This window comes from Symphalangus syndactylus, chromosome 4, assembly GCF_028878055.3.
Source record: "Symphalangus syndactylus isolate Jambi chromosome 4, NHGRI_mSymSyn1-v2.1_pri, whole genome shotgun sequence".
NCBI lineage: Eukaryota > Metazoa > Chordata > Mammalia > Primates > Hylobatidae > Symphalangus > Symphalangus syndactylus.
This window is the reverse complement of record NC_072426.2, coordinates 148,096,256-148,119,580: the sequence shown is the minus strand read 5'-3', so window position 1 is coordinate 148,119,580 and position 23,325 is coordinate 148,096,256. Positions and strand designations below refer to the sequence as shown.

Genomic DNA, 23,325 nt, shown 5'->3' with positions numbered 1-23,325 from the left:
ATTGGTCTTATATCATACATATTATACATATTTGGTCTAATAGAATGGCTGAGTACCCCATTGAAGGTTCAGCAAATATCCTTGCTTTAGGACAACACCCTGTGGCTGTGCAGTAGTGTTCTCCGCCATGCAGTACACTCCCGAAATCAACTGCCAATGTATGGGGCTGAATTGTGTTTCCCCAAATATTCATATGCTGAAGCCTTAACCTTCAGGACCTCAGAATGCTACTGTATTTGGAGATAGGGTTTTTAAAGAGGTAATAAAGTTAAAATGAAGCCCTTAGGATGGGCCCTCATCCAATCTGATTGGCGTCCTTATAAGAAGAGGAGATTAGGACCCACAGGGAGAAAGCAGAGATGTAGATGCACAGAGGAAAGACCACAGTGAGGCGAGGTGAGAAGGTGGCCATCTGCAAGCCAAGGAGAAAGGCCTCAGAAGGAACCAAACCTGCTGGCACCTTGATCTTGGACTTCTAACCTCCAGAACTTAGGGAAAATAAATTTCAGTTGTTGAAGCCACCCAGACTGTGGTATTTTGTTTTGGCAGTCCTAGCAAATGAATACAGACATCAATGCTGAGAACATATGAGTTCAGGAACCTAGGAGTACAAGTAGGATCAAACTTTCTCATTTCAACCTCCACTTATTTAGAGAGTTTGTGCTTCCTAGCTTCACAACCTTTGTTTCTAATAGGCAATAGTTCCTGGTGTCAAGGGGAAACTCATCTGTTAGAGATACAGGAAGAGTTCCATTGAACTAGAAACTGCATGTACCATCTGGCCAACTACCATGCTTTTATCATGCCAGTGGATCTGCAGCCAAAAAAAAAAAAAAAAAAAAGAGTCACTTCACTTCATTAGCCATGTAGCCATGGTAATCAGCCTTGATTAAAATGAGAAGCTAAGATTTCTGCTGTACAATACAATTTACAGTATCTATTTGGGAATTCAGGAGATCCAATGCATTGTCTCTTGGTTGTTTCATGCCTAGAGATTAGAGATAAGTTGGCAAATCCACCAAACATGACTGAACAAGGACAAAGTAACCAAGGTTTCACATCCTTCAGGATTGAAAGTGTACATCACTCCACCAGGGGAGCAATTTACTAGCTGAAGTACCGGGGCAGAATCTCAAATTGTATGGCACATAAACTGGGTCTGGTGTCTTTGATATGCCTTCCAACAACTTACCTAACTTTTACACTGTATTATCACTTACCTCCTCATAGAGTGCACTCTATTATTCTGGCTTCACATTTTTCTAAATTCCTAAAATCCATATTATCTGAACCAAGCATATTAGCTGTTGGTTAGATATTGCCTGGAATGTTTTTATTTGTTTTGTTTTGGTCTTTACTATTTGGGTATGTAAGTATGATTTCTCCAATAATATTTTAAACTCTAGAAATAATATTTTTAAAGTTTGGAATCACAAGTCAACAGATAATATAGGGATTATTATACAGTAAAGTATTCAATACAGCTACTTATCAATCAATTGACACGAACAATGACAGTTTCTATATGTGGAATTCTCTATTTTCTACAGTGTATTTCATTGTGTTGTTATGATTCACTCATGTTGAAATAAGTAGCTGAATTACCCCCATTTTCATGGTTGTATAATATTCTTCTACATGGACATACTTCACTCATTTACTTACTTATTGTTTCTTTGTTTATTGATAGACATTTCATTTATTTCAAGCCAACTTCCCATTACAAACTATGAACATTCTTGTACATTGTTCCTGTTGTACCAATGCCAGATTATTTTCTAGGATATGTAATTAAGATTAGCATTCTTGATTATAGTTAATGTAGAGAAAACTTGTTTTTTTTAAATGGGTGTACATTTTCATTAGCCCTATATAAGTTTCTGTTGAAACTTGCATGAGTGTGGACTCATGCAACAATTGGTATTACAATTACACATTTGTCAATATGTCAGCTCTAAAATTGTGCCCATAATTTAATTTGTATTCCTTAATTACAAATAAAGTTTAACGTCTTTTTTTTTTTTATTTTTCTGAGACAAAGTCTCACTCTGTCACCCAGGCTGGAGTGCAGTGGTGCAATCTGAGCTCAATTCAACCTCCACCTCCTGGGTTCAAACAATTCTTGTGCCTCAGCCTTTGGAGTAGCTGGAGTTACAGGTGCACACTACCACACCCAGCTAATTTTTATTTTTGTATTTTTAGTAGAGACAGGGTTTCACTCTGTTGGCCAGGCTGGTAACAAACTCCTGACCTCAAGTGATCTGCCTGCCTCAGCCTCCCAAAGTGCTGGGATTACAGGCATGGGCCACTGTGCCCGGCCAAAGTTTAACATCTTTAATTATACAAACACCTATTTTGTATTTTTAAATTCCTGTTAATGCAATATTTCCATATTTGTCTTTTATTAGATTGTCACTCTTCTTTTTTTATTTTTTAGGAAATGCCCTGGCTATCAATAATTGACTATCATATTATTTTCCAAACTTGAGTATTCAATACTATTTATTTGCTGCTTCTCTCTTTTTCTGCTTTTTTATTATTGTGAGAAATTTTGCTAATTTAAACCCTATTGAAAAACATTTAGCTTTTATAATGATCTATTTTATCTTTGTTTTCTACTTTATTAATTACTTATTCTCTTATGTGTATTTACTTCCTTGTATATTTATGAGATTTATTGAGCTGTTCATGACAGCATCTTAATTTCTATGTGTGCATCATTAATTTTCAGCCTTTATGGCAATTTAGGGATACCCATTTCTTTTTATTCACAGTTTTAGAGGCTTTCAGTATGTAGTATTCTTATTACCTTAAGTTATAAATATTTCCTAATTTGCATTATATAATTATTCATTTTAACTTTATTCAATTTCAATTTTAAATTCATTCTCTGAGAAGATAGCACATTTTAAAATTAGCTGAAATTTGTTTATAGTCTATATGTTCAAATTCTATAATTTGAGCATCTATATGCTTAATGTGTGCTTAAAAAGAATGCTTATTACAGGCTGAGTCCGGTGGCCCAGGCCTGTAATCCCAACACTTTGGGAGGCCAAGGTGGATAGCTTGAGGCCAGGAGTTCAAGATCAGCCTGTGAAACATAGCAAGAGCCCCATCTCTACAAAAAATAAAACAAAAAACATTAATCTGGCATGGTGGCACATGTATGTAGTCCTAGCTAGTCAGGAGTCTGAGGTGGGAGGATCTCTTGAGCCCAGAAGTTCAAGGCTGCTGCGAACTATTGTCATGCCACTGCATTCAAGCCTGGGTGACACAGAGACCCTTGTCTCAAAAAAAAAAAATGCTTATTACAAAATTGTGGTTGTATTGTTGTTTAATTAACTATTCTCATTAATCAAATTTGTTAATCATATTATATATTTTTCAAAATTAATATCCTAATTCATATCATAAAAACTGTGGAATAGCATATTAAAATGCCCTGCTGTAGTGCTAGATTTATCCTTTTGATTTTTTGGCTTTACATGTTTCGAGGCTATATTATTAGATGTATGCAAATTGAGAAATTTCCTATCCATTTGGTAAAACTTTATTCATTATATAAAGATGCTTTTTGTGGGTTTGTGTGTAAATATGTTAATTTCTTTACTTTGCCTAATACTTGATTTTACTTTTGCAGGGGTTGGCATTTACCTGATGTGTTTTCCTCTCTTTTTACTTTTATGCTTCTAAACGTCCTTTGGTTTACACTTGACCCTTATAAACTGTATATAGCTGTTATTCATTATTTTTAATTCTTTTAAAATAATAAAAGCCGCTCTCCTCTGTAGCAGCTTTTGAGATGTCTTTGTCATTAGCATTATGTAGTCTAGCCTAGTCAGTCTGTAAGTTTTGACTATTAATTTCTAACATTAAAAACTATCACATATATAAGTATTTTACAAGACATACTATCAGTCTAGGCTAGACTGCATACACAGTTTAGTATTATGCAGTCTAGCTGCAGTTTTTCTCCATTGTCCTGCTGGGATAATTTTCACTTCCATAATATGAAAATTCATATCTAATCATTTTGATAAAATTTTCAGTTATTGTCTCTTCATATTTTACTTATCACCATTTAATTTATATTTTTTCTTAATATGCATCTAATTTTTGCTAGAAATCATGAATCTCTTCTCCATGTCTTTAAATGTCTTCTCCATGTCTTTAAGCCTGTTTTTGTAAATATCTTTGACTCTGTATGGTTAATATTGTATAATTTTCAGATGTATCTTTTTCTTTTTTCTTTTTTTCTTTTTCTTTTTTTTTGAGATAGAGTCTCGCTCTGTCACCCAAGCTGGAGTGCAGTGGCACTATCTCAGCTCACTGCAACCTCTGCCTCCCTGGTTCAAGCGATTCTACTGCCTCAGCCTCCTGAGTAGCTGGGACTAAGGTGTCTGCCACCACGCCTGGCTAATTTTTTCATGTGTGTTTTTAGTAGAGACGGGGTTTCACCACAGTGGCCAGGCTGGTGTTGAACGCCTGACCTTGTGATCCACCCACCTTCGCCTCCCAAGGTGCTGGGATTACAGGCGTGAGCCACCGCACCCAGCCCCAGATGTATCTTTTAACCCACTTATTATCTTCCAGCATCTTAATCTGCTGTTAAAAATATTCATAATTTTTAAATTCTAGCTACAATAATTTTCACTTCTATATAGTCTCCTGGTTATTTAAAAAATCTAACTGACCAATTTATAGTGCCAGCCATATTTTTATTCTTCTAACAAACACACTTACTTTACATTCTCCAGCCACTTATTCCAATATCTACAATCTTTATACTTCAAATTCTGTTTTACCTGCTTTGTTGACTCGAATTCGTAGCAGCTTGTTTCTTCATGTGTTCTGTTTTTGATACTGAGCATATGTTCTTTGGAACTTTATCTGTGGGAATTCTTCCCTTCAGACTTGAATTTAAGATATAGTCCTCCAGGGAGAATTATGGTTGTTTCTACCAGATTTTTGGGACATTAAAATCACAGCACCAGTTAAATACATATTTGTAACTTGGTGTTTCTGTGGCCATAGGTGGTGTTAATTCTGGCTCAAAAACTGTATATGTTTTTGGTAAATGACTTTTTAGTGAGATTTTGCTGGCCTCATTCAGAGCTAAAGCTGAGACAGACAAGTTTCCTTCTTTCCTTTAGGATATAAATAGTTTTTCTAGATTGTGTCCTGTGGTTATTCACTCCAGGGATTGCTGGCTTTAAAAGACACAGTGTTTAGGTCTTTGTTTGGGCTGTAGTCATTGCTCCAATTCTCTGGGCCTCGAGTTAAAACAGAAGCTCTAGTCGAAGAGAGATCAGTTGTTTCCCATTGGGCACCCTTCAGCTTCAGTCCTCACTTGCTTTTTTTGCTTCATTCCTTTTCAATAGTTTGGTCCTATGGGTATTTTTTATTATTTATCTGTGAAATCTCAGCTAGGTATTTAGTTTTTTTTTTAAAGAAATATATTTCCAGTACTTTAGATATTTTGATTATGGGCACTTTTTTTAGGATATCTACTCTGGCAAAAATACTATAAACGTTAGTTAAGAAAACGAGATTTTGGAAGAAGCTGGAAGTGATAATGGTCTTATAAAACACTTACATATGTGATAGTTGTTATGTTAGAAATTAATAGTCAAAACTCAGAAAATGTATTAGCTGTACAAATTAACCAATTAGATTTTTTTCTATAGAGGTAAATTATTAATTCTGTAGCATATTATTAGATGTTGTGATGATTCCATATGCAGCCTACTTGTTATCCAGTTAAAATGCTATAATAGGTAAGTTCTTAACGTTTCTTTTTAGTGTGTTTCTGACCAAAGCTGTGGACATGAATAGATGCATCATTAACATGTTATCCTACAATGTAATAAAATTGCCATATTTAGACTTCAAAAAAGTCTAAGCTATTGCCCAAGCCTGAGTCAGGCTCCTCTGAGTCTTCTTTCTGACTAGGCCCTGACCTTGAGCTTTGTCCTTAGTTCCAGTGGCTCTGCCTGTTTAGCGCACTTTTAGCAAGAATCTTGCTGGGCTAGTCTAGTGAAAATCCCCTGCCCTTACATAAACACACTTGATATCTGATCAAATTCCTTATTCCTTACCCTCAATATCTTGTCATGCTGGTTTACCTTCAATAAAAATCCTGTCAAGTCAGTGTAAGAAGAATCCCCCTATCTGTGATGTTATCTCTTAGTAACTTTTCATTCACCGACCCCTACTCCTTGACCATAAATTCACACTTGCTCCTCTTGTAATCAGAGTCAAGACCAATGTCTCTACCACACTCTAAGACCTATAGCAGCAATCTCTATACCTATCACAATATTCTCCCTTGAATAAGCTCTTCCATATTGTCTCTAAAACATGTCTTGAATATTTTTAACAAGTGTTAAAATTGTAAAAATTCTAATATAATGGATAATATTAACTTATTTTTCATAAGCAAGGCACTCTCCTGAGGCAGGAGAATTGCCTGGACCTGGGAGGCACATGTTGCAGTGAGCTGAGATCGTGCCACTGCACTCCAGCCTGGGCAACACAGTAAGACTCTGTCTCAAAAATAAATAAATAAATAAAATACTCTCAGAGTGAGCTGAGGGCACACATAAAAACTCCAAAGTTACTTTTCGATGGCCAAAGAAAACACACTACAACCTAGAGATCTTAAATAATTTTATGAAGGGAGAATGTGTTAAAGAGGTTAGTAAGCATGGAATTTAAAAAAGGGATAACCAAAGAACAGAGAATATTTATGCACTCAATCATTGATTTAACGTATATTTACCGACCACTTACCACATGCCAGACATTGTTAGACACAAACATATATTTTCCTCATCTTCATGGAGTATTCAAACAAGGGCAAACATCAAATTATATTTCATCTGTGAAGAAAAAAACATCCTGAATTAAAAGTAAAGGGGAAATTTTGTTATATATTGTGCTCAAGAAAGAAACTGATAGCCGTACGGTGAGTTAAAGGCTGAAGGGTGACCAAAGATAGAAAGCCCAAGAGGACAGGTGTTTAAAGTAGACAAATTCTGAGAAAAGAAACAGCTCATATGACTGATACATAGTGGGGAAAAGGGAAACCAGTAAAGAAAAAAAAAGTCTAAGCAATTTTGAGCAAGAAGAACAAAGCTGATAGTATCACACTCCCTGATTTGAACATGTATTACGAAACTACAGTTATTGAAACAAGGCACTGGCATAAAAACACACATACAGACCAATTGAGTAGAACAGAGAGCCCATAAATAAACTGATGCATATAGGGTCAACTGATCTTCCACAAGGGTGCCAAGAATACACAGTGAGGGAAAGATAGTCTCTTCAATGAATGGTTTTGGAAAAATCAAAATTCAACGTAAAAAAATGAAATTTGACTTGATCTCCCACTATATGCAAAAATCAACTCAATATGGATTAAAGGCTTAACTGTAAAACATAAAACAATACAAGTTCTGGAAGAAAACATTGGAGAAAAGCTTCTACAAATTAGACTGGGCAATGATTTCTTGGATATGACTAAAGCACAGGAAAAAAAAGCAAGGTTAAACAAGTGGGATTACATCTAAAGAAAAAGCTTCTGCACAGGAAAGGAAACAGCAAAATGAAAAGGTAAATTATAGAATGAGAGTAAATATTTGCAGACCACGTATCTGAAAAGTGGTTAATATCTAAAATGTATAATAAACTCAAACAACTCAATAGCAATAAAAGAACCCAAACAAAAAATGGACAAGGGAACTGAATAAACATTTCTCAAAAGAAGACATAAAATAGCCAATAGGTATATGAAAAATGGCTTTTACCAGTCTTCAGGAAAATACAAATTAAAACCACAATGAGATATCAGCTCATATTTGTTAAGCTGGCTATTATCAAAAAACACAGGGCATGTGTTGGCTAGGATGTAGAGAAAAGAGAACACTTTACACTGTTGATGGGAATGTAAATTGGTAAAGCCACTATGGAAAACAAGATGAAGGTTACTCAAACATTAAAACTAAAATTACCATTTGATCCAGAAATCCTACTTCTGGGTGCATATCTAAAGGAATTGAAATTAGTTTGTTGAAGAGATATCTGCACTTCCATGTTCACTGCAACATTATTCACAGTAGTCAAGATATGGAAACAACCTGTGTGTCCATTGATGGATGAATGGATAAAGAAATAAATTGTGACACCATGACTCATGGTAATATATACACAAATATTGAGTATCTATTATATGCTAAGTGTTGTGCTATATAGTGGCCATTGTCCTCACTCCAGCGAAAAAGTCAAACAAATAAATGAGGAGGATGATAACAAAGAGTGATAAGTAATTTGAACTCAGTATTTGTTGGATGCATTAATTATCACGTCGGAAACACAATATGTATTTTTTCTATTAGTAAATGAATGAAGTTGTTACAGTGCATTGGGAACTAGACTAATTAGGTATATTAAAAATTGAGTGATTGGTGCTCTGTTTCAGTTAACATTTGACGTTTAATTTTCTAGTTTATTTGAAGTAATTTGAAGACAATAATTATGGTGTTAGGGAAAATGAGTATTATGAGGATTTCAGCCATTCTTTTATATGAACTTTATATCAAAAAAGGATTAGATCCATACTAATTTCATATCCATACTAATTTTATAAAGTATATTTCTGTTTTATGTTAACTACAAGATGAAATAGTTAAAATTATCCTGCCTTTTAAGCTATTGTGTAATTTAATTTTCTAGATTACTCTAAAGGGTTTTAATATTATCTATTAATTTACTGACTTAAACATACATTGTCTCCTTCAGGCCAGAGAATAAATCTGCAAGATCATTTAACCTAATTTTCTCAATAAATATATTTTAAATATATATATATATAAAGATATTTTTTAAAGAGCATAGCTTTTCTAAAAGTACCCAGTCAGTGGTTAAGCAGAGCAAGAAATCCACGTATTCTTGAAATAAAGTTTTGAAGTTTTTTAATGCATACGTTTTTAAACAATTATTACTGCTATTCGAAGAATGACCAACTAAAAAGCTTTTGTGCTTAGTGAGATTTCAAAAGATTCATCGTGAATAATTAAGTTGATAAAAAATGGTATGAATCTTCTCCAGGTACAAATATTCCTGGGCAGAATCAATGGTGTTTCTTATGAAACTTCTGGCAGTTTATGATTTAAATCAGAAAACCACTATGTGAAAAGAGACAAGTATAATAAAAACATCTAGAAATAAATCCAGGAAACTATTTATTGTCACTGAATGTAAATAAAACTTTTTTACTAAAGTGTAGAGAGAGAGATTTTTCATATGAGAGGGTTGGAAGGTGGTGACTTATGCTTTCTAGTGAAACAGAGAATTTCAGGAATAACCAATGTGTCAAGATGAGGAATCATTTTTGACATGTCATTAGACTAAGTTAAGAGATGAAAGTAGGGATTTCAGAATAAATATCTGACGAAGTTTTGGGGAAAATCTAAGATTCAAGGAGTGAACATTTGATCATGGCTGATAGTAAATAAGAGCCACTATAAAGATCAAAGAAGTTTTAATTTTAAAAAAAATTCTATTACTTTGAAATACATAAACAACACAACACACACACACACACACACACTTTTCTTTTCCAGTCTTCCATCCAAAACCCAAAGTAAATAAATGTGGGAGGGGAGGAAAACAGGGACAGAGAAGGAGAGGGGGAAAAGAATAGAGAAAGAGAAGGACAGAAAGGCTGATATGACGGAGAAAAGATGGTCCTTATGGTACCATGTGATCTAGCTGTTCTTCCCACTTAAACTTACTGTGAAGATATAAAACGGGAAAGACAAAAAAAAAAAAAAAATGGTGGGAAGGCTTGCGTCTCTAGCAGCCATCTCTTTGGACTTCACACCTTCATCCTTTTAGAACCCTTACTATTACTTAAGGAAACCCAACTTAAATCCAGTCAACAACGCTTCCTGGCCAGAAGCTGGCCAGGCTTGAGAGGATTCTAGAAGCAGCTGGTTCTTCCGTTCCACGGGCGTTCACGCACCTCATTGTCTTCTCTTCCCCAGCCCTCCGCCAGGGTCTGGGTTTACTGTTGACTCTTGCATTTCGGTGTAGAGTCTAAGAGACAGTGTCACAGCTGAAAAGACCTAAAGTGTGCCTTTTCCCGTAAGGGAATACTAAAGGGTCCCTCCCGCGGGGTTACACTACCTAATCCACAAAACCGTTGACTTTCCCAGGTGGCTTTTTCCGCCCACCTCGCTCCAGTCGCCGTTTGGTTTGTTTGGGTTTTGTTAAAGGGTGAAGCGCTAAGCCCCGCCTACCGTCGTAAGTGGCCTGTCACTCCGTCCCGCTGTGCGGTCGTGATTGGTCGACAGGACGGGGTTGTCCGGCCCCACCCCCGCTTCCCTTTGCCGCGCTCTGGGTCTCGGGTTTTAGCCCAAGGTGGAGAGCTGGATTCCGGCGGACGGCGCTTGGAGCAGGTGGAGAGGCATCCTCCAAGAAGGCTGTTGCTGCTCTTCTTCCTCCAATCCTGGGTCTCTCAGTCAGGGAAGGACGAACATTCTTCCTTTGCTGCTGGAGCTTTAAAGAACTGTTGCCCAGCACCTAGGCACTTCAGACATTTCATCTCACTCATTTTTGTAATTTCACTGTAAAATCACCTGCACATTTATAACCCTGTGACTCTCCCCTTCTGCTCAATGCTGAGAAGGGGTCCGCGTACTGCGGGGAGCTGTCTAAGGTGCTGAAGCTTCCCAAGCATCAGTCTACACCAACACCATGCGGGGTTAGATTGTACATTTTCATTGTCTTTCTGGTTCCCCATGCCTTGGATAAGACTATTTTCAGGATCGTGAATATCTCTCCGTATCATGGCACACGTGAGACACTTTCGGACATTAGTTTCGGGATTTTACTTCTGGGAAGCAGCACTGTTACTCAGGTGAGTTTGCTTGGATTTAACAGTTGGAGAACTCATTAAGCCTATGCATTAAGTTGCAACCACTTGTTATTGATGAGACCGGGAAATTTACAATTCTATATTGACTTGTTGAAACAATCAATTTAATCGTATTGTTTTCTGTCTAAATTATTTAGCAGTCTATCTACTGAGACCTACTCATTTGCTTTTTCATTGATTAGTGCATTTTAGTAACTGGCATCTTGTGTTATTTGCAGCTGAGAAAAAGAATTATTTCAAAAGCCTACGTTTTCCTTGTCAAATTGCTTTTAAAGTTCCCCTTTTCTAAGTGAATTATATAATTTGGGTGTTACTCTTTTTTTGAAAGTTACAAAACATTTAGTATTTAGAAACGAGACATTACTTTTTTTTAAGGCAGAAATACAGACCATAGTCATTTACTGGTGAGAGAAACTCCAAATATTGTTGCTATATTCAGAGGTTAAGTTAAATGAATCAAACAAGGGCCTTGCAAGTACTATTTTCTAATGACCTAGCTCAGGTAATACATGAAGGCAAAGTCATAAATTGATTATTAGATATGTTCTATGTCAGGAATAATCTTCTTGAGGAAAGTAATATTATAACAAAGCCATTAAACTATGAAATTGTTTTATGACATGTCATTTTGTTATCATGATCCTGTCACATTTGGCAGGCTTAAAAAAATAATTTAAAGAGTATAAGAGAACTAAACAAGGGATCAGATAATTTTACCCCATTCTTAATGAATGTATAAAAATAAGGTACTGCCCATAAAGAATTTTGACCCACCAATATAAATTTTATTTTACTGTTACAATTAATTACCATAGGATTTCCATTTTTATGGCTTGCAAGGTTTTCAAAGGGGGATTGAAGTCAAATAACTAGAGTAACTAAGTTATATGCATACTGATTTCTACTTGAAGTATTTAAATGTTCTTTATTGCTATGTCGATTTTTCATCTTTGGGCTCCCTCATAAAAACCAATAGTGTATCACAAACTACCTTATAGGAAGTTATATTATTTTGATTTGCCTATATGTAATAGAAACTGATTGTGATGGTTATTATTTCTGAAATTATTGATTTTTTCCCAAAATAAGAAGTTGAACTATTTTTAACCAAAGCATTTTCAATGAAAATCATTTTGATATGATCTAGTAATTTTTGTGACTTTATTATCGTCAGAAATTTTATTTGTAATAATTAAAGCCAAGTATATGGAGTTTTTATATTTCTGAAATTATTATGTAAAGGAGCACAAACTTCATGTTAAAATATAAATTGATTATTGCTCTATATTTCTTAATGGCTTAGATGGTAAAATGCATTTTTTTCAAAGAAATCAGATTAGCTTAGGTGATAGATACTTAGATTTAGGAAGCTAAAGTCAGACTAAAATGTTTTGGTCAATGAGGTTAAATTTGTGTAATGGCAATTCACTATGATATTTGTTAAAACATGTTCTGAGATAAATAATCTTCATCACTAGATTCTCTGACTTTTGTCCAATTTTGTTAAAAGTTATGAAAAAGTATTTCAAATGGATGATTGTGATTATAAGAATTTATCTTTTTTAACGTTAAATAATTTTAGTTAGAAATAAATTTTATGAGTAGCCCAAAAATGTAATTCTTTGAAAAGACATACAACATACAAAAGTTTACTTTGTAACTTATATTCTTCATCAAGTTTTTCTTTCTCCATTCATAAATCAAATTTTTCTCTATCCATGACTAGTCTTAGATGAGAGTAGGTTATCACTCTATGAAGAACTTTAATTATATGTAAAAAATTAAGCATTTTCACTTTTAGTGATGACCCCCAAAAGAGGATTTCCTATAGAAAAAAAAAAGGAAGCTCCCTCTACTGGAAATATTTTGTAAAATAAATGTCTTCCAGGAAATGATTCTTTATTCTCTAATTCTAGCCCTGATGTATTGAGCACAAAGGAAACAAGAAAAAAGATAAAGACAAAAGAAATTATTGGCATTAATTCCTAACATATTTTTTAATTTCAAAACAGCTTAGTAAATAATTCACTAGTACAGACTTTTTATGTCATAGGCTTTGAAGATTTTTTTAAAAAATTTTATTGAGATACAACATACACAAAGAAAAGTGCACAAATAATACATTTCCCTCTAAATAAAGTTTTACAAAGGGAACACACCCAAGTGAAGAGACTACAGTTCAACAAGTAGAAGTGTGACTGTCACAGAAGCACTCACCCCACCCTCTTCCTCCACCATAATCCTTCCCAAGGCACTACCTTGGCCAAAGGTAATCACTCTCCTGACTTACATAATAAGCATATGGTTTCCGTTTTAGAGCTTTATATAATTACTCTGAGTCCACTTTATTTTTATAAGCATTATGTTTATATGATTTATCCATATTGTTACATGTAGCAATAGCTTATTCATTCTCATTGTTGTATCGTATGCCATCATATGAATACATCAAAATTAACTTATCCATTGTCCTGTTGATGGGTATTTGGGTATTTCTTAGGGTTTGTTAGTATTGTTATGAATATCTTTGAACATCTTTTGTGGTGAATACATGTATGCATTTTGGGATCATGAAGTTGAGGTCCAAGACTTTCTCTAGAAGGGGAATTGCTAAGCATAGCACAGGCATGGGTGTGTTTAACTTTAGTAGATACTGCCAGTATTCCTATGTAGTTTTATGTTTTACACTTATATCAGTAATGTATAAAAGTTTCTGTTGCTTACTAGTACACAATTTGATCAGTGCAATGTTATCATACTATACAAATTTTTAGTATTTCTAGCATAGTTTTACAAACCTACAGATGAAACTTTGGTGCTTTCAAAAACATAAAAGCACTAAAGTATCATCTATACTTTAGTAAATAAGCATTATTAAGGCAAAAGCAGCAGAAAAAAATTTACAAAATATTTACAAAAAAGTTTTTAAAACTTTCATACTTGTTTTGGATATTGCTATTTTATGTAATAATTTTTCCATGGCTTTTGGATTTTAGTTACCATATTAATAAAATAAAGAACAAAACATCAGTGTTCAGCTTTCTTTGAAATGCAGATAAGTGATGATTATGAAGAGCTTGCAGGACAACTTCCAAAAGCAGGGAAGCAGCAGAAAATATTTCATTTAAGTTGATTACTTTCTTGCCATATCATTTAATTTTTAATCTTTACAAGTTGATATCAACACAGGATTGCTACTTGAATAAATTAGGGCACATTGTGTCAAAACCTGAATGTGTGAATTTCAGATGTCATAATAATAAAAAATGTAATATTTTCTTGGTTTACTTCAAAGCCTTATTAAAATATCTTAGCATAGAGCTTACTGGTTTTGCTTTTGGTATGTTCTGGAGTATGAGAGGAATCCTTTTAAATGTTGTCTCTATTTTTCTATGTAAGATATTGAAGAAAACTATATTTCTAGGAATACAATTTTACTATTATTATGATTTACTACATGCAGGTGTAGCAAGTTTCTATACAGTTTAAAAAAAATCTTTGCTATATATAACATGATTCTTCCCTTTTTCCCTGAAAATAACAATAAATTGTCCCATGTGTAGAAGAATCATAGTCCAGTCAATGCCTCAAGAAATTTGCCCTACCAATTGAAAGAACATCTTGAAAAATATTTCCTCTTCTATATAATTTTTCTTCCCTTAAGCACACAACTGTGTACTGAGGCAAGTCAATCAGCAATTATGTGTTTACTGTGTAAGATTAAGCAATTCAACAAGATTTATTCACGAAATTCTGTGCACAAATTGTGCTAAGCACAATTTAGCTTTGGATGATTGAATGTCACCTTTTCCATTTAGCAACTTAGAGTCTAGAATAAACTGAAAAGGGTCAAACAACAAAAGAAAAAAGTACAGATAGCAATATTTTAGGGAATATAAGGAAGCAAAACTATCAAGAAGCCTTGGTGCTTGTGGTGGGCCTTGTAAGATATTTGTTCAAGTGGCAAAATGATATATAAAGAGAATATTCTATGCAAAAGGAATGATACAGATATATAGTATGTGATTGGGAAAAGGTGACTGTCAAATTCAGTGTATAAATGGAATGAGCTGTTCAGTGACAGTCAAATTCAGTTGAAGAAATTACAGTTCATGATTTAAAACTATATTCTACTAGCAACAACTATTAAGCTAGTTACATTAATAAAACTACAAGAATATGGAGGAGTCACAGCACTGTTTCACGATGGAATATGGCTAAAATTTAGAAAGAAGTAATTTAATTATAACTGAGTAGTCATCATTACAGGAATAGTTTTATAACTTGATTCAAAATATCCCTATCAGTTCTTCTTCGGAGGTAGTGTTTACCTCAAAATTACAATTAGTCATAGGATTGGTGATAGTAATTATTTAAGAGCTATGTAAAGAAGCAATGACGCACTACTAGAATAAAAGTTTAATCTGATTGTTTTAGAAGTTGGAAACCATGCGAGAATTTTTCTTCAAAATGTAGTTTCTTAAAAGAAATAGTGAAATATAGTAGAGGATTTGGATAGTAGGAGGAAAAGCAGACATTGAATTTGGTTTGGGGTATTTTGAGGTTAAGATGCTTGCAGAAGAGCTAGGTTTCCTGGCATCAGCTAGGAATTCAGGTATTTGCATAGATTTAATTGCCAGACGATAGATTTACAAAAGGTTATAAAGGTGAGTATACTCTGGTGCAAAGAAAGAATGGAAAATACATTTGTCAACGATGAGGATAGAACACTTGGAGCAGAACATGGAAAAGTACTCAGAGATCTCTGAGCTCAGCTGTAGAGATGAGGCTTATTAGAACCAAGTGATGAAGTTGCAGATTTATCATAGTTTTATGCTATTTATCTCAAAGACCAGTTATTATTAATAGCATATATTAATATCTTTCGATCACTTTTCAAGAGGACCTTAACATTAGTATTTCTCTAATTTCAGCTAATCTAATAAACTAGTCCATATTTACAGATGACATACTTTACTCAAGTTTTCTCAGGACATTTTCAGGGAATTATTTTGGAGAAGGTAGATCATCTACTTTTCCTTGTATCATGAAACATATCTAGTAAAACCTCCTTAATTTGCCCACCAAACTTGTCTCCTACCCTTTTCCATAGGATTATTTATATACTTGCATTACTAGTACTTACAGAAAATAAATTCTCTTTTTTTTTTTTTTTTTTGAGACAGAGTCTCGCTCTGTTGCCCAGGCTGGAGTGCAGTGGTGCAATCTCGGCTCACTGCAACTTCTGCCTCCCAGGTTCAAGCAATTCTCCTGCCTCAGCCTCCTGAGTAGCTGGGACTACAGGAACGTGTCACCACGCCCAGCTAAATTTTTTGTATTTTTGGTAGAGAGAGGTTTTCACTATGTTAGCCAGGATGGTCTCTATCTCCTGACCTCGTGATCCACCCACCTCAAATTCATATGTATGTACATGTATATGTGGAAATACAATGTTTTTATTTTTTGAGTTTTAGTTTTTTGTTTTTTTATTAGGTGGATGGTACAGCCTGTGGCTTTATTTTGCTTGGGGAAATGGCCAAAAGAGACGAGTAACTCCAGAGAACTGGTTCTGGAGTGAACGCAGAAATTCAAAGACAGAACCAACTGTTTAGCAACAAACAGTGTATAAATGGAATGAGCTGTTCAGTGACAGTAAATGAAGCTATTCTAACAACTGCATGGCAACAACACACATTTTCAATAAATGGAGTTTTAAATCCTGAGATGTTATCAGAAGAGGAAATAGTGGTAAAACAATGCAGCTCCATCATAATGTATTTCTGAAATTTTTTCAGAATCTCCTTACTAGAGCTGCTTTTAGGAGGAATTATTACTAATACCTCGTAGGCAACATGATGCACAGAAGCAATCACCTCAGTGGTACAATTAGGAATAGCATACAATTTAAAGGTCTCTGGAAAAAGCTTACTGAATGGAAGCATTTCCGATATAAGCAATGAAGAATTCTCCATGAGTATATACAAACATTTGCCATAACCAATCAGGAATTATGGCCAAACCCTGATATATCTCTGATAATATTATACAATCATTGCCAACATAGAATGATTGGGCTTACAGTGGAGGTAACTGGTCCATCCAATATCCTACCTAAATTTTAGAATCTCTGAACAACATCTTCAACAGGTGGTCATCCCTTAATCTTTAAAATTACCAGTGATAAGGATTTGTTTACTCAGAAGAAAAATATTTATTGTTTTTAATTAGTAAAAACTAAAATGTCCTCTGTTTTCTCCTAGACAAAATGAACTATTTTTTCCTATATGTGCTTCCATAAATGTTTGTTTCTGTGTTCCTTGGGGATTTTCTCCACTTATGATGACCTTCCTGTTCATAAAAATTGTGCCTATATTTGAGCCATGATTTTAAATGATAATGTTTTCCATGGAGGTGCTCCATGCATGAAATTGGGATTCTCTAGTTTCAGAGAGCCCGTGGCATTCTACCCGAACATCTCTATAACTTCTATAATAATGTATGGAGCAATGGCTACATCCAAAGCAGTGTGTTAAGTACTGGGGAAACAAAACCCCAACTTTTAACAATGTATCACTGTGGAGAGGAGAACCTGTGATATCCATTTCCAATTTGTGTTTTAGATTTTCACGCAAGTTTTCTCTGTGTATCTAAATTTTAACTCCCATGGGGATAGAATCATTTCTGGTCTTTGTTTTACCTCCATAATGTTTATTTCAATGTCATGCATGCTCAACAAATAATATATAAGCACTGAGATGACATCTGCCTGTCTGTCACATCTTTCTAAGATTTTAGATTTGAATTCTATTTAGTTGTGTTATCGTGTGGAGAAAAAGGAAGTATTGTGTTCAAAATCTCATAAAGATTATAGGATCAAACAATCTCCTTAGAAAATATTACCTACTTCAAGAAGAGGTTGTAAAACAGATACAAATTGGCAGCATCTAGTGGAAAAGAGAAGGGTTTGGTTCTTTGCCCCATGAAAAACTGAATTTGTATTGTGTAATGCATTTGTATTGTGTAATGTAATGTATATTTCTCAACTTTTTTCATTATTGCCTCTTAAAGCACCTTTTGTAGACATTTTTTGTAACTGACTTCCATGAACTTGTAATACCACAGATACATCATGTATTTTCTTATGTACTCTCTCTATATATTTATTTTAAAAATAAAAATAATAAGGCTTTTTATCCCCCCAAGAAAAACCTCCTGCCCACCCACCTTGGGATGATACCACCCCTTGTTATAATGGTTGCTATGCTTTTATGATGCTACTTTGACTAGGGTCATACAATTTACAATTTTGGGTCATGACATAAAAATAAAACCATAAAAAGTATTTATTTATTTTGAATTTTACTAGGGCTTTGCAGCTTTTTATAATAAACAAGTAAAACACTCTGTAAAATAAGTTAGTCTTAAAAGCATTAGAGAACTTTAGCAGTATATTTTTCCATAAATGCATATAGTTCCAAGAAGCCACTGGACTTTCTCCATAGACACTGCTGCTCTTACTAATGTCATATCATAATTTTATTCAAATAACTTTAAAAATAATATTGGATATATTTTCATTTCTATGTCATTTGTTTTTCTATACACTGTTGACTAGGTTTAGACTCTGTTGACTTTGTTTTTAATGCCGAATACATGTAAAAGGTTTACATTCCTTCTTAAAGTTAACTTTTAGTTATAAATCAAGATTTCAACAGTTGGTCCTGATATTAGCTCTGGATGTTCTCCAGTTCAGGAGTTAGGAAATATGTACAAAAATCTGACAATAATGTTACTGTGAAATTTTAAAAAAACGATTGGCAGCTAATTGTGGCAACAAGTAAAATACTACTAATGAAAATAAGATACATGTAATTACTATAGCAGTAGGGCGTGAGGAAATCACCAGCAAATAATGTTTGCCTTCTCTGTGGGTGGTGGGGGGAGTGTGTCGGATTGGTCATCTAATACTTTAGGTGGAAGCCTGAAGAAGGTAAGTGATTTGAGACTCAGTGAAATGACTACCCAAATGTCCTCCATCAAATGACTGGGAGAAAAATGTGAATCCCATCTCTTTCCCTGGCTAATTCCTGTTTAACTCATTTCACAATCTCTAAGAAGCCGCTGGTCTCCCTAAAGTCTAGGTGAGGATGCTTCCTCTGTGTGCCAGTGCCACATATCCCAGGGCTGTTGCCACTGTCTGAGTTCTCTGTCTAGCTCAAACTGTGAAGTTTTTGAGGGCAGGGACCAAAATACATTCCCAGTTCTATCTGCAGGGCTTAAAAGAGTGTCTAGCATGCTGAAAGGGCTCACTAATTTCTGGCATGAAGCACTATTTCTTCTTTTCAAAAGCAAATTAACAATTTCAGATAAATAACTCGAGGCATAACCAAAATTACTATGCTATCATTCTGCGCTTCTAACATTCAGGGGAACATTTGATGAGGAATTTGGTGCAGCTTATTTTTCTTTATTCCTAATTTTATGTGTCTGTGGTAATATATTTTCCACTTGCCTCTTATCTCTCCTTTTCACGGAAAAATGTCTAGAAAAAAATATTCTAAAAATGTTCATTTTCTTACTCACCTATGCCTTACTTGTTCTTATTTGGAAACAATTCCCAACTCTACTCTTTTCAGCAGTAGTCAGCTTTCATGTGTGATGGTTTGTCTTTTAAATATTTTCAACTAAAATAATGCTTCATACCATAATAGTTGTAGAAAATTGCTATTTCATATATAAGGTATATCTTTAAATCAATGTATGATGTAATCATCTAGTTTAAAAAAGATATTTGCACTGAAAAGAGAAAGCATAACTAAATGACAATGCTAAATATTAATCAAATAAATGATGCATATTCTCAAGGTATCATACTTGAATTTCTACTATTGCACCTATCAGAGTTCTGGGATCAGAATCTCTAATAAGTTTTCAATTCTCTAGATAGATGTAGAACCATTGGTATCACAGAACATTTGTCTCTTTGTTTACATACATTTATGTATTAATCCTGTGAGTCTCTGTAAAAAGTAGATGAGTGATTATTCTTTGCTGACAATAACTGAAAATATAATTATGAATAACTACCCAAAATAGTAATAATGATAAATATTGAGAAAAAACATTTTTTTCCGAAATGGAAAGGAGTATAGATTCTTTATAAAGAAGGAGGAAATATTAAATGAATCTTGAGCAGGTGATGGAATTTGGGCAGAAAAGAGGATGGAATTTGAATGGGCAGGGAAAGCACTGTTGGCACAGGCCGCAGTTTCCATGTGGAATAGAGAATATGGCAAACTTCATGGAGATATTTCCACATGGGCCCTCAAGTTTCCTTTTCAAATAAATCCACACTGTATTGTTGTGTTAGGACTAGCTGCTGGGGAAAATCTGTATGACTCTTCAAGAGAGTTATAAAATAACAGCAAATGTTTATTCAAATAATAATTTTCTCTGCTACAAAATTTTTCATTGTCAGCACTTGATTGTAAGGGAAGAACATATTCTAATAAGCTACTCTATATTCACTTGTCCAATTAGTGTCGACATACACATGTTTTTATTAATTTCCATCATTTAAAATCAGTTTGTTCTACTTATCAGAAGTTTAAAGACGGAAACTTAATTACTAGTAGGTTAAACAAGACAAACATCCAATAAAAAAGAGACATACAAGTTTTCTTGATTTTATAAACAAGTGATTACATTTCTGATAAGTGATAAAGATGGAAGTGTGTAATGAAATCCTAACCCAAAGAACTTAGAGACAATCTGCCTTTATAAATTACTTTCTTATTAATAACAAAACAATCTAATATGCATTAAATATTTTCCATGTTATTAAAGCATTCCTTTATAAGAAATGACTTACATTTAGTCTATTAAAATACCAAGAGACTTTTCTTTTTTTGTATATCCTACTGTCTACTACAAATAAATGGACCTCTGCGTCCTTAACTTGTCTCCTGTTTTATTTATTGGTAAGAATAGAAGCAGCAGAGGATTATAAAGATAGAACTATTAGAAATCTTCCTTCTGCTTTATGCTGTTTCTTTGTAAAAACCTTAAAACACTTGAAAAGATTCTAAAATATTTTTCCCCTTAAATCTCTGAAATTTAGGGTATCTCTTCCTGCAAATCTTAAATAGGGTGAGAATCATCAAAGTCATTGACTCTGCTGCAGACCTTTGCTGGTGCCTCCGAGACTATAATGGAGAATTAGGTTTTATGTGGAGCCTAAGTATCTCCCCCTAAGTGATAACTGTAAATCTAAACTTTTGCTCTATTTCAAAAGGGCAAAGTACATATCATTCCATGTGGGTATATGTGTAGCTATCATAAATATAATCTCACATCAAATATTACACTGGAAAAGCTTAATTGATAAGAAAAAAATTCAAATTCCTAGAGAAAAATCAGAATTAAATTTCAAAAACATAGTAGTAAAAAGACGAGATATATGCCTCTATAAGAAATAGCTCGTTTATTTTAAATGTTTTCTTTTTTTTTTTTAATTATACTTTAGGTTTTAGGGTACCCGTGCACAATGTGCAGGTTTGTTACATATGTATCCATGTGCCATGTTGATTTCCTGCACCCATTAACTCGTCATTTAGCATTCGGTATATCTCCTAATGCTGTCCCTCCCCCATCCCCCAACCCCACAACAGTCCCCGGAGTGTGATGTTGCCCTTCCTGTGTCCATGAGTTCTCATTGTTCAATTCCCACCTATGAGTGAGAACATGCGGTGTTTGGTTTTTTGTCCTTGCGATAGTTTACTGAGAATGATGTTTTCCAGTTTCATCCATGTCCCTACAAAGGACATGAAATCATCATTTTTTATGGCTGCATAGTATTCCATGGTGTATATGTGCCACATTTTCTTAATCCAGTCTATCGTTGTTGGACATTTGGGTTGGTTCCAACTCTTTGCTATTGTGAATAGTGCCGCAATAAACATACGTGTGCATGTGTCTTTATAGCAGCATGATTTATAGTCCTTTGGGTATATACCCAGTAATGGGATGACTGGGTCAAATGGTATTTCTAGTTCTAGATCCCTGAGGAATCGCCACACTGACTTCCACAATGGTTGAACTAGTTTACAGTCCCACCAACAGTGTAAAAGTGTTCCTATTTCTCCACATCCTCTCCAGCACCTGTTGTTTCCTGATTTTTGAATGATGGCCATTCTAACTGGTGTGAGATGGTATCTCACTGTGGTTTTGATTTGCATTTCTCTGATGGCCAGTGATGATGAGCATTTCTTCATGTGTTTTTTGGCTGCATAAATGTCTTCTTTTGAGAAGTGTCTGTTCATGTCCTCTGCCCACTTTTTGATGGGGTTGTTTGTTTTTTTCTTGTAAATTTGTTTGAGTTCATTGTAGATTCTGGATATTAGCCCTTTGTCAGATGAGTAGATTGCAATGTTTTCTAAATTAACTGTCCTTGAATTCTATTGCCTCTCCTCATTCACTTGTGTGCCATGTGAAAATAAGAATAAATTTGGAGAAATAAGACTCAGGATTAGATCTTGGTTCTTTCTTTGAAGAACTGAGTGACCTTTCTATAGACTGAGTGATTATATTTAATATGCTACTTTTAAAATGCAAAGTGTAGAGCTGTTCTAGCCAACTACGATTTTTCAAAACTGCCATGGTCAAAATCCGATAATCTCTCTTTAGCAGAAAATATATACTTAGCATTATAGCTATAATTTCCTATTTAATTAAATATTGGTAACTTTGATCAGGTGCACTGGCTCACGCCTGTAATCCCAGCACTTTGGGAGGCTGAGGTGAGTGGATCATTAGAGGTCAGGTGTTCAAGACCATCCTGGCCAACACGACGAAACCCTATTTCTACTAAAAATACAAAAATTAGCTGGGTGTTTTGATGCACACCTGTAATCCCAGCTACTAGGGAGGCTGAGGCAGGAGAATTGCTTGAACCGGGAGGCAGATGTTGCAGTGAGCCGAGATCATCACACTGCACTCCAGCCTGGGCAACAGAGCGAGACTCCATCTCAAAAAAGTATATATATTAGTAACCTTAATGCCAGATTATCTATCTTTGTTTCTAAAATTCATTGTATAGTACAAGTGAGGGCTGTTGAATGGCAAGAAAGTAAATAAAGGATGAACAGACCAGCCTCTTACTGTTGTTTCAGTACAGATTAGCTTCATTTATGAGTGACAAAAAGTGCACAATAACATTGGTTTAAGAAAGATTTTTCTTCCTCTCAAGAGTGAAAGAAAGAAAGGAAAAGAAAAACTATGCAAGGGAACAGCTCAAGGCTGGAGTAGGGGGTTGCCAATCCTTCTCTCTTGTTTTGCCACCCTTAACGTGGGATTGCCTCTTTGAGATCGAAGATAGATGCTCT

At 34.6% G+C, this 23,325-nt stretch overlaps 1 protein-coding gene and 1 long non-coding RNA gene across 3 annotated transcripts in view; one reads left to right on the top strand and one right to left on the bottom strand.

Moving 5' to 3' along the window:
* The window catches only part of LOC129481264 (uncharacterized), a 47,531-nt gene extending 37,585 nt beyond the window's left edge, over positions 1 to 9,946 (bottom strand). Inside the window, exons 1-2 of the long non-coding RNA XR_010120624.1 lie at positions 9,823 to 9,946; positions 6,793 to 6,900 (exon numbers count right to left, since the gene is read on the bottom strand). This is a non-coding gene — a long non-coding RNA (uncharacterized lncRNA). The remainder of the gene's footprint in view (positions 1 to 6,792; positions 6,901 to 9,822) is intronic.
* A 469-nt stretch (positions 9,947 to 10,415) lies between these two features.
* Positions 10,416 to 23,325, top strand: part of GLRA3 (glycine receptor alpha 3) — a 186,760-nt gene continuing 173,850 nt past the window's right edge. For both annotated transcript variants that reach the window (XM_055276442.2, XM_055276441.2), the window contains exon 1: positions 10,416 to 10,924. In XM_055276442.2, coding sequence (XP_055132417.1) covers positions 10,854 to 10,924 — 71 coding nt within the window. In that variant the 5' untranslated portion in view covers positions 10,416 to 10,853. The remainder of the gene's footprint in view (positions 10,925 to 23,325) is intronic.